At 44.3% G+C, this 12953-nt stretch overlaps 1 protein-coding gene across 1 annotated transcript in view; it reads left to right on the plus strand.

Annotated features, from left to right (window-relative positions):
• Positions 1-8244: 8244 nt before the first annotated feature.
• The window catches only part of LOC108718620 (rho GTPase-activating protein 39), a 50801-nt gene continuing 46092 nt past the window's right edge, over positions 8245-12953 (plus strand). The window contains exon 1 of the mRNA XM_041566704.1: positions 8245-8453. Within this exon, the coding sequence (XP_041422638.1) occupies positions 8443-8453 (11 nt within the window). The 5' untranslated portion in view covers positions 8245-8442. The remainder of the gene's footprint in view (positions 8454-12953) is intronic.

Below are 12953 nucleotides of genomic sequence, written 5' to 3' on the forward strand. Positions count from 1 at the left end.
GGCAAGATGAAGACAGTTGAGCCAGATGGAGACATAGGACAAGATGGAGAGAGTAGGACAAGATGGAGACAGTAGGGCAAGATGGAGACAGTAGGGCAAGATGGAGACAGTAGGACAAGATGGAGACAGTAGAGCAAGATGGAGACAGTAGGTCAAGATGGAGATAGTAGGAAAAGAGGGAGACAGTATTACAAGAGGGAGACAATAGGGCAATATACGGGCAAAATGGAAAAAGTAGGACAAGGTGGAGACAGTAGGACAAGGTGGAGAAAGTATGACAAGATGGAGACAATAGGATAAGATGGAGACATTAAAGTAAGATGGAGACAGTAGGACAAGATGGAGACAGTAGGACAAGATGGAGACAGTAGGACAAGATGGAGACAGTAGGACAAGATGGAGACAGTAGGACAAGGTGGAGACAGTAGGACAAGATGGAGACAGTAGGACAAGATGGAGACAGTAGGACAAGATGGAGACAGTAGGACAAGATGGAGACAGTAGGACAAGGTGGAGACAGTAGGATGGAGACAGTAGGGCAAGATGAAATATGTTTTTTGTATAAATGTATTATGTATAACACACAGTCACAGCAAAAGGTTGGTAGGGGCTGATGGGAGTCCTACAGTACAGTCCTACTCTGACATTACTACACAGAGCACTGGGGCCACTTTACACTATGACCCCCAGCTGTACAATGACCCCAGTGAATTTCCCACGCACCCAAATATGAATTATACCCCCTCCGATGACACAGTGTGACCCCTTTCACTTTAAGCCCGGCTCATTCTAAAGAGAGAGCACAATGGGCCCCAAAGAGCAATGAATGGCTCTATTCTTCTGGGGAGAAAGGGCACCGGTTGTGCAGGGGGGGCTGCGGGGGTGGGATAAGGAACAGCTTGTGCTGCCATTGTGATTGCCTGCCTTCATCTTGGCCTGTCCCCCCCCCTCACATTCCTGCCCATTGCACTCATTTATTAGCCACACTCACCCCACCCTCAGACACACAGACAGACTCACAGCCGATGAGAATGTTCTAGGGTTCTGACAGTTGTAGGCCGAGAAACCCCAGAAGAGACACGTGCTGTACCCAGAAGGAGCCCAGTGATTGGCTACAGAGACCCAGTTGTGTTCCAGTCATTTCCAGAGAAACCAGTGGGGTCTGGGGAGCGTGGGCACAGGCTGTATCTTGTCTGGTGGTCTCAGCCTGGGCAACTGATGGAGCCACCAAGTCTGGGCATCACCCACCACAATGGGACATTTACCTGCCATCTGCCCTGGCACACTGAATATTAACCCAGCGACTACTGGCCGTGTCATGTGCCTCGTGCCCATAAGGGTCCGGCTATACAGAAAGGAAACCTTTATAGCTGGGCCCCCAAATGTTGTATAGGGCCCCCACATAAGATGTGGCCCCAGGTACAAGAGCCAGAGGAGGCCCCATGCACCAGTCTATTGTTGCAGTTTCACTGCGCATGGCAGAATTCAGCCAACCCTAAAAGGAAACCATATTATAGGCGGAGGGGGGGGGGTTCACTGCTAATAAAATTCCATTGTGATGCAACTGTATCCTGAGTCTGTTTCCATAGCGACACAGTAATGATGCAGGATAGGAAATATGACAGTTGGTATTGGAGACAACTGGGAAGCCAAATAATTCTGCCCCCGGTGGAAAGTCCTTTCTGACACTGCTCCACTTTCACTGCCAAACTGGACACTGCACAGACCATAAGAATAAAGACCAACTGCAGGAGTGTCACAATATGTATAATGTCATTGTTGTACACAGCCAGAACTGACTGTTCCCTCTTCCATCCGGCAGATTTATTATATAAGTAGGGACCTCAGTCTCCCTTTAACCCCCAGTATAACTGGTCAGTGGTGAGGGAGGTAGTGGGGTATTGGCTCTTGTGTTGGCCAATAACAATGTACAGGGCCGTCTCCTTACACCTCTATCTGAATGATATTGTCTCCTTCTGTATTCACTAATGCTACTGCCCCAGCCTGATATAGACATTTTTTTCAGTTAAGATCACTTTACATTTAATAATCAACAATTCACAAACTATACAACAAAGCAAAAATAACCAAAAGTCCCACAAACCCACCCATACACCCTCCAGCCCGCAGAGTCCATCCCTCTGTCATTGGCAACTTTCCATCAAACAGACCAAATCAAAGGCCAGTTTGCAAAGTCTCCATTTGTCCATTCGGCGTTCCTTCCCCCACCACCAACCCAAATGAGTATTCCAGAAAAGTCTTTCCTGAACCAACCTCCTCCAGTTTCCAATCACCCAACAAAAACATCACACTTTCATATTCATATCTGATGAGGGAAAGAGACGGGGAGAAAGTGTGTGAAGGGTTACTGCCTGATCTGCTTATATTTTATCTTGTCCTACTGTCTCCATCTTGTTCTATGGTCTTCATCTTGTCCTACTGTCTCCCTCTTGTCCTACTGTCTCCCTCTTGTCCTACTGTCTCCCTCTTGTCCTACTTTCTCCATCTTGCCCTACTGTCTCCATTTGCACTACTGTCTCCGTCTTGGCCTACTGTCTCCGTCTTGGCCTACTGTCTCCGTCTTGGCCTACTGTCTCCGTCTTGGCCTACCGTCTCCATCTTGCCCTACCGTCTCCATCTTGCCATACCGTCTCCATCTTGCCCTACCGTCTCCATCTTGCCCTACCGTCTCCATCTTGCCCTACGGTCTCCATCTTGCCCTACGGTCTCCATCTTGTCCTACTGTCTCCCTCTTGTCCTACTTTCTCCCTCTTGTCCTACTTTCTCCATCTTGCCCTACTGTCTCCATTTGCACTACTGTCTCCGTCTTGGCCTACTGTCTCCGTCTTGGCCTACCGTCTCCGTCTTGGCCTACCGTCTCCGTCTTGCCCTACCGTCTCCATCTTGCCCTACCGTCTCCATCTTGCCCTACCGTCTCCATCTTGCCCTACCGTCTCCATCTTGCCCTACCGTCTCCATCTTGCCCTACCGTCTCCATCTTGCCCTACCGTCTCCATCTTGCCCTACCGTCTCCATCTTGCCCTACCGTCTCCATCTTGTCCTACTGTCTCCCTCTTGTCCTACTTTCTCCCTCTTGTCCTACTTTCTCCATCTTGCCCTACTGTCTCCATTTGCACTACTGTCTCCGTCTTGGCCTACTGTCTCCGTCTTGGCCTACTGTCTCCGTCTTGGCCTACCGTCTCCATCTTGCCCTACCGTCTCCATCTTGCCCTACCGTCTCCATCTTGCCCTACCGTCTCCATCTTGCCCTACGGTCTCCATCTTGCCCTACGGTCTCCATCTTGCCCTACGGTCTCCATCTTGCCCTACGGTCTCCATCTTGTCCTACTGTCTCCCTCTTGTCCTACTTTCTCCCTCTTGTCCTACTTTCTCCCTCTTGCCCTACTGTCTCCATTTGCACTACTGTCTCCGTCTTGGCCTACTGTCTCCGTCTTGGCCTACTGTCTCCGTCTTGGCCTACCGTCTCCGTCTTGGCCTACCGTCTCCGTCTTGCCCTACCGTCTCCATCTTGCCTTACCGTCTCCATCTTGCCCTACCGTCTCCATCTTGCCCTACCGTCTCCATCTTGCCCTACTGTCTCCATCTTGCCCTACCGTCTCCATCTTGCCCTACGGTCTCCATCTTGTCCTACTGTCTCCCTCTTGTCCTACTGTCTCCATCTTGTCCTAATTGCACAATGTAAAACAATCTGATGAAATAGTCATCGCTCGAAGTCATCGCTGGAAGTCAGAGATGCAGCACTGCTGGCTGGAAGGCATGTGACTGATTGAAGAGTCAGAGAGAGACATTTGGAGGGTATAGTCCAAGCACAATAGCTCTGGCCCTAGGCACATGCTGCTACTAGAACTAGTCTGAGCATTGCTACTCACTGGCTATTGTTACAGTGGAACCAGTGGGTAAGACAGGGGGCCCTGTGCTTATATTTAGTGACACCAAAATACAAAATCTGCCCAATCTCCCAGACTGAAGTTTGATGAGACGGCACGTCGTATCTGATTGGGTGACAGAACGGCGCTTCCATTCTTGTGCAGATTATACTTGATAGCGACTTTGGGAGAGAATGATACGGTTGTGTAATTTTTGTGCTGAAATAGCTGCTACATTGGGCTTTATATTTAGAATTTCTCTATTGAATAACTCGGCTCCTTGTTGAGTTTATTGGGCCAGATGTAAGTGCTGCTATTTCTGTTGACTTCTTTCCACAGCCAAGCCAGGACATTAATAGAACCAGATTGGTACCATTAGCCAAGCAACTGGCACATGATAAGGATGGCACCAGGCTGCCCAGCAACAGAGTTACCCCTACTGTGTGCCACCATCTCACCCTGACTTGCACTCAGCTTTGGACCCTCTGAGATGTCATTCTATTCCCATTACTTCTATCTATGGACTGCCTGCCTACATCATATTCTTTGTATGGATACATTCATAGGGATAAGCCCCTCCCCAAATGTCAGAGTAAGGCAAGGAAACCCCCTGTACCCCAACTCTATTCCTCCTCAAGCCCACACTGATCCATTGAGGATATGATACTGATCCACACTAACAGCTCATGTCTCCATATATAAACCCAAATGATGGGAACCAGAGGTTAATTTCCCCTGTACTTGATGATGATCATATCTCCATAGCAAGAGCAGGTCATTGCTTCAATGTTACATCATCCCCTTTATTAATTTAGTTGTGCTACTGGGACCTCTGTTCTCTTGTTTCCTACAGATGCACCAGTCCTGATTTATATATTTATATTTATATACATGTTAAATGATGTCAATACTTTAAGTTCTTCTCTTGATGCCTTTATAGGCCCAGCCTGGCACAGTGCAGCTATTATAGTGCCATATATATGCCTTCCGCTCACAGCCCAAAAGGAGTCCAAAGGATTTTCTATTACCCTGACTCCCTGCACTGGTGGTATTAACCCTCTGTGGGGGGGGGGTCACAGTCCTGGAGGGAAGGAGGCAGAGGGAATCTGGGACTTTAACTGCTGTTGGGAACAAACCAGGGACCAGTGAAGTTACCCTAATGCTATGGAGCTATGGACAGTGAATTTACATTGTGCTCCTACTATTTAAAGGGCAAGTGCAGCTTAGCATTGACATTTGGCCTGATTTGAGCACTGAAGTGGGTGATATTCTGTGGCAATTTTGATTGAAACTTCTTATTCTTCTTCTCTACAGTTAGGAAACTAAATGGTTATATAGTTGCCTAGCAACCAGGCAGGGGTCAGCATGGTATGTTTGAAACATGGATGCCAGCGTCTGAATTAAAATTATAAAAAAAAAATATTAAATTGTCTAGCTCAATGATTTTGTATACTGACTTCAATTCATCTTCTATGTTCTCATTCATACTACTGCCCAGTTACTAGGTTAAACTGGACCCTAGCAACTAGATAACTAATTCCAAACTGGAGAGCTGCTGTTTCAGGCCCTCTCCTATTCATATTCCAAACTCTTATTCAAATTGGTGCATGGTTGCTAGGGTAATTTGGACCCTAGCAACCAGATTTCTGAAACTGCGAACTGGAGAGCTGCTGAATAAAAAGCTAAATAACTCAAAAAGCATAAATAATAAGAAATGAAAATCAATTTCAAATTGTCCCAGAATATTCCTCTCTACATTATACTAATTAATTTAAAGGTGAACAACCCCTTTATTTCTGCTCAGTCTATACTAAGTATACACCACCCATCTTACCAATCAGATTGCAGCAGTGTTTCTGAGAGCCACTCAGTGGTAAATATGGAGTTACGGGGTTCCTCAGTCTGCAATCCATTCATCCCAAAATCATGCCCCTCCCATCTGACCAATCAGATTGTACCAATCCATAGTATGAGAATACTAATCAGCAGGGCAAACTCCAGAGGGATGATATATGACACATATATACACAGATATACATATATATGTGTGAGTGTAGAATAGAATGCTAAAGACCCTGGACAAGTGACATATACTATATATACACATTTATTATATTACATGATTATATCTAGAAGGGCTGATAATTATATATTGCAGGGCCGGAACTAGGAGTAGGCAGAAGAGGCAAGTGCCTTAGGGTGCAAAGCTTGGGGGGCCAGGCACGTACCTCATACACAGCCTACCCCTAGTCCCCCACTGAATAATGTTAAGTGGTCAAAGCGTGTTGACACAGACCCCTCCGTGCTCATTTGTGCAGCACAGTTGCACACGCGTGTCCTCGTTTGCACACAGGGTCGGGCGAAAGGGGCCAGCTGAGTTGCCTTGGGCACCTACAAGGCATTGCCCGGGAATGACATACTGTGACATACTGGGCCCTAACATGACTTTGCTTTGGGACCCAGTAAACAGCTAGTTATGTCACAGCATAGAATTACTATTTATATGCAGAGAAACATACAATGAAATAGTTATATACTCACATTAGCCGCCTTATGACTGGAGAGTTCTGCCCAAAGCTCAATCATTGAACCCCAAGAAAAACAGCAAAACATCACTTCTGCACGGCAATGAAATGGTCTTGCTTATTGGCACTGCTTTATTAACGGTAAATAAGGGTCAGACGTTTTGGGCATTTCCACCCTTATTCATAGGCAGAGTTTGGGGCAGACTAATGGCCAAAACACCTTAGGCTTTTGTCTTATTTACCATTTATTAAGCGGTGCCAGGGCGTGGGTTTCCTTGTCCTACTGTCTCCACCTTGTCCTACTGTCTCCATCTTGTCCTACTGTCTCCATCTTGTCCTACTGTCTCTTTCTTGTCCTACTGTCTCCATCTTGTCCTACTGTCCCAATCTTGTCCTACTGTTTCCATCTTGTCCTACTGTCTCTTTCTTGTCCTACTGTCTTCATCGTATCCTTCTGTCTTCATCTTGCTCTACTGTCTCCATCTTGCCCTACTGTCTCTATCTTGTCCTACTGTCTCCATCTTGTCCTACTGTCTCCATCTTGTCCTACTGTCTCCATCTTGTCCTACTGTCTCCATCTTGTCCAACTATCTCCATCTTGTCCTACTGTCTCCATCTTGTCCTACTGTCTCCATCTTGCCCTACTGTCTCCATCTTGCCCTACTGTCTCCATCTTGCCCTACTGTCTCTATCTTGTCCTACTGTCTCCATCTTGTCCTACTGTCTCCATCTTGTCCTACTTTCTCTATCTTTTCCTACTGTCTCCATCTTGTCCTGCTGTCTCTATCTTGTCCTACTGTCTCCATCTTGTCCTACTGTCTCTATCTTGTCCTACTGTCTCCATCTTGCCCTACTGTCTCCATCTTGTTCCTCTGTCTCCATCTTGCCCTACTGTCTCCATCTTGCCCTACTGTCTCCATCTTGCCCTACTGTCTCTATCTTGTCCTACTGTCTCCATCTTGTCCTACTGTCTCCATCTTGTCCTACTTTCTCTATCTTTTCCTACTGTCTCCATCTTGTCCTACTGTCTCCATCTTGTCCTACTGTCTCCATCTTGTCCTACTGTCTCTATCTTGTCCTACTGTCTCCATCTTGCCCTACTGTCTCCATCTTGTCCTACTGTCTCCATCTTGCCCTACTGTCTCCATCTTGTCCTACTGTCTCCATCTTGCCCTACTGTCTCCATCTTGTTCCTCTGTCTCCATCTTGTTCCTCTGTCTCCATCTTGTCCTAAGCAACTTCTCTATTGGTCTTCATTTTTTCTTTTTATAGTTCTTGAATTCTCTTTCCAGCATTCAAATGGGGGTCACTGACCCCATCTAAAAAACAAATGCTCTGTAAGGCTACAAATGTATTGTTATTGTTACTTTTTATTCCTCATCTTTCTATTCAGGCCTCTCCTATTCATATTCCAGTCTCTTATTCATATCAATGCATGGTTGCTAGGGGAATTTGGACCTTAGCAACCAAATGCCTGAAATTATAAACTGGAGAGCTGCTGAATAAAAAGCGAAATGTCAAAAACCACAAATAAAAAAAACCCAATAGGTAATTGTGTCAGATGATCAGTCTGTGCATCAATTCATTGCAGCAAAATGGCGCAGTCGGGTGTTGAGGTACAAGTTATTACATATCAGAATATAAAGGCCCTGGGGATAGAGTTCGGGTACGGGGGTACAAGTCGGAGGGGGAGGCGGGTATCGAGCTCTGAGGTATCGGGCGTCTGTCACTAACGGCACCTGAGTGTGTGTGAGGCGGGAGGCGTGTGGGACACTGTGAGGTACCAGTGAGATGTGTGAGGGTGCGCGCGGCCCAAGGCGGTTGTTGATTGGCTGAGAGGAGAGCGCGCGTTCCTGGTTGTGTCGGGAGCGCGCCCAGTGCATCTCCATCCTCCGCCCGGCCGGGCACGTCCTGGATCCGCGAGCAGCGGGCTGTCCCCTCGGGATATTCACCTCTCGGCTCCTCCGGCTCCTCCGCTGCCCCCCGGCCCCGGGACACACCCACACACGGACTGGCACGGGCCCGACAACATGGCGGAGAGGTAACAGCTCGTGTGTGAGACTGAGGGGAGGGAGGGGGCGCGCTCACTGGTCTCTGGGGAATCATCACTGACAGGAGCCTCGGGGACACAGGGAACGAAGGGGTTAATGAGCACTTCCGGTGCCCCTTATTGGAGGAGGTGGGGAAGGGGTTAATAAGGTGACAGGGAACCTCCCACCCACCGAGGGGTTAATGAGAAGCAATACTGAGTGTGGGGAAGAAATGGTTAATGAGAGAGACAACTGAATGTCCCAGTGTGTGCAGGAAGGGGTTAATGGTGAGTTCTACTGACCAACCCTGATATAGACTTACTAATATATAGTTACTGCGTCTTCTACCGGCGTGCACGGGGTTAACCAGAGCAGTGTATGGGGAGCAGCTCTAGACTGGACCCCAAAATACTCCCTGACATTCCCTATACACTTCCCCCAATAAATAGTGACTGTCTATATCATCTTACATCCCCCAATAAATAGTGAGTGTCTATATCATCTTACATCCCCCCAATAGTGACTGTCTATATCATCTTACATCCCCCCAATAAATAGTGACTGTCTATATCATCTTACATCCCCCAATAAATAGTGACTGTCTATATCATCTTACATCCCCCCAATAAATAGTGACTGTCTATGTCATCTTACATCCCCCAATAAATAGTGACTGTCTATATCATCTTACATCCCCCAATAAATAGTGACTGTCTATATCATCTTACATCCCCCAATAAATAGTGACTGTCTATATCATCTTACATCCCCCCAATAAATAGTGACTGTCTATATCATCTTACATCCCCCCAATAAATAGTGACTGTCTATATCATCTTACATCCCCCCAATAAATAGTGAGTGTCTATATCATCTTACATCCCCCAATAAATAGTGACTGTCTATATCATCTTACATCCCCCCAATAAATAGTGACTGTCTATGTCATCTTACATCCCCCAATAAATAGTGACTGTCTATATCATCTTACATCCCCCAATAAATAGTGACTGTCTATATCATCTTACATCCCCCCAATAAATAGTGACTGTCTATATCATCTTACATCCCCCAATAAATAGTGACTGTCTATATCATCTTACATCCCCCAATAAATAGTGAGTGTCTATATCATCTTACATCCCCCCAATAGTGACTGTCTATATCATCTTACATCCCCCCAATAATAATGACTGTCTATATCATCTTACATCCCCCCAATAGTGACTGTCTATATCATCTTACATCCCCCCAATAAATAGTGACTGTCTATATCATCTTACATCCCCCAATAAATAGTGAGTGTCTATATCATCTTACATCCCCCCAATAGTGACTGTCTATATCATCTTACATCCCCCCAATAAATAGTGACTGTCTATATCATCTTACATCCCCCCAATAGTGACTGTCTATATCATCTTACATCCCCCCAATAAATAGTGACTGTCTATATCATCTTACATCCCCCAATAAATAGTGACTGTCTATATCATCTTACATCCCCCCAATAAATAGTGACTGTCTATGTCATCTTACATCCCCCAATAAATAGTGACTGTCTATATCATCTTACATCCCCCCAATAAATAGTGACTGTCTATATCATCTTACATCCCCCAATAAATAGTGACTGTCTATATCATCTTACATCCCCCCAATAAATAGTGACTGTCTATATCATCTTACATCCCCCCAATAAATAGTGACTGTCTATATCATCTTACATCCCCCCAATAAATAGTGACTGTCTATATCATCTTACATCCCCCCAATAGTGACTGTCTATATCATCTTACATCCCCCCAATAAATAGTGACTGTCTATATCATCTTACATCCCCCCAATAAATAGTGACTGTCTATATCATCTTACATCCCCCAATAAATAGTGACTGTCTATATCATCTTACATCCCCCAATAAATAGTGACTGTCTATATCATCTTACATCCCCCCAATAAATAGTGACTGTCTATATCATCTTACATCCCCCCAATAGTGACTGTCTATATCATCTTACATCCCCCAATAAATAGTGAGTGTCTATATCATCTTACATCCCCCAATAAATAGTGACTGTCTATATCATCTTACATCCCCCAATAAATAGTGACTGTCTATATCATCTTACATCCCCCCAATAAATAGTGACTGTCTATGTCATCTTACATCCCCCAATAAATAGTGACTGTCTATATCATCTTACATCCCCCCAATAAATAGTGACTGTCTATATCATCTTACATCCCCCCAATAAATAGTGACTGTCTATATCATCTTACATCCCCCCAATAAATAGTGACTGTCTATATCATCTTACATCCCCCCAATAGTGACTGTCTATATCATCTTACATCCCCCCAATAAATAGTGACTGTCTATATCATCTTACATCCCCCCAATAAATAGTGACTGTCTATATCATCTTACATCCCCCAATAAATAGTGACTGTCTATATCATCTTACATCCCCCCAATAAATAGTGACTGTCTATATCATCTTACATCCCCCAATAAATAGTGACTGTCTATATCATCTTACATCCCCCAATAAATAGTGACTGTCTATATCATCTTACATCCCCCAATAAATAGTGACTGTCTATATCATCTTACATCCCCCAATAAATAGTGACTGTCTATATCATCTTACATCCCCCAATAAATAGTGACTGTCTATATCATCTTACATCCCCCCAATAAATAGTGACTGTCTATATCATCTTACATCCCCCAATAAATAGTGACTGTCTATATCATCTTACATCCCCCCAATAAATAGTGACTGTCTATATCATCTTACATCCCCCCAATAAATAGTGACTGTCTATATCATCTTACATCCCCCCAATAAATAGTGACTGTCTATATCATCTTACATCCCCCCAATAAATAGTGAGTGTCTATATCATCTTACATCCCCCCAATAAATAGTGAGTGTCTATATCATCTTACATCCCCCAATAAATAGTGACTGTCTATATCATCTTACATCCCCCCAATAAATAGTGACTGTCTATATCATCTTACATCCCCCAATAAATAGTGACTGTCTATATCATCTTACATCCCCCAATAAATAGTGACTGTCTATATCATCTTACATCCCCCAATAAATAGTGACTGTCTATATCATCTTACATCCCCCAATAAATAGTGACTGTCTATATCATCTTACATCCCCCAATAAATAGTGACTGTCTATATCATCTTACATCCCTCCAATAAATAGTGACTGTCTATATCATCTTACATCCCCCCAATAAATAGTGACTGTCTATATCATCTTACATCCCCCAATAAATAGTGACTGTCTATATCATCTTACATCCCCCAATAAATAGTGACTGTCTATATCATCTTACATCCCCCCAATAAATAGTGACTGTCTATATCATCTTACATCCCCCAATAAATAGTGACTGTCTATATCATCTTACATCCCCCAATAAATAGTGACTGTCTATATCATCTTACATCCCCCAATAAATAGTGACTGTCTATATCATCTTACATCCCCCAATAAATAGTGAGTGTCTATATCATCTTACATCCCCCAATAAATAGTGACTGTCTATATCATCTTACATCCCCCAATAAATAGTGACTGTCTATATCATCTTACATCCCCCCAATAAATAGTGACTGTCTATATCATCTTACATCCCCCAATAAATAGTGACTGTCTATATCATCTTACATCCCCCAATAAATAGTGACTGTCTATATCATCTTACATCCCCCCAATAAATAGTGACTGTCTATATCATCTTACATCCCCCAATAAATAGTGACTGTCTATATCATCTTACATCCCCCCAATAAATAGTGACTGTCTATATCATCTTACATCCCCCAATAAATAGTGACTGTCTATATCATCTTACATCCCCCCAATAAATAGTGACTGTCTATATCATCTTACATCCCCCAATAAATAGTGACTGTCTATATCATCTTACATCCCCCCAATAAATAGTGACTGTCTATATCATCTTACATCCCCCCAATAAATAGTGACTGTCTATATCATCTTACATCCCCCCAATAAATAGTGACTGTCTATATCATCTTACAGCAGCCTTTCTGCCTCAACCCATAGTCCAGGCCTGCAACCGAGTAGCTGAAAATGCATCACTCACAATATGTTTGTGTTGGGGCAGGAGGAGGTTAATGTGATGCTGAGTGAATATCCTGTAATTGATGGGAAGTGGGGGTCAGTATAAGGATACACTGTGTGAGGAGAGAAATTACAGTAATGCTGAATATCCTTTTCAAGACAGATGAGAAAAGGGAAACAGGAAGTAAGCAGGAGCAACACTTGCCCGAGGGGAGGGGCCTACAGGAAGGAGCCATGTCAAATATGAGTGAGGGGAGGGGCCTACAGGAAGGTACCATTTAAAATATGGTCAGGGCCTACAGGAAGGAGCCATAACGGCCTTTCATCATTTCTATATATTCCTAACATTAGAAAGTATATGTGAGTGAGAGGAGCTCATGTGAGGTAATT

This window comes from Xenopus laevis, chromosome 6L, assembly GCF_017654675.1.
Source record: "Xenopus laevis strain J_2021 chromosome 6L, Xenopus_laevis_v10.1, whole genome shotgun sequence".
Lineage (NCBI taxonomy): Eukaryota > Metazoa > Chordata > Amphibia > Anura > Pipidae > Xenopus > Xenopus laevis.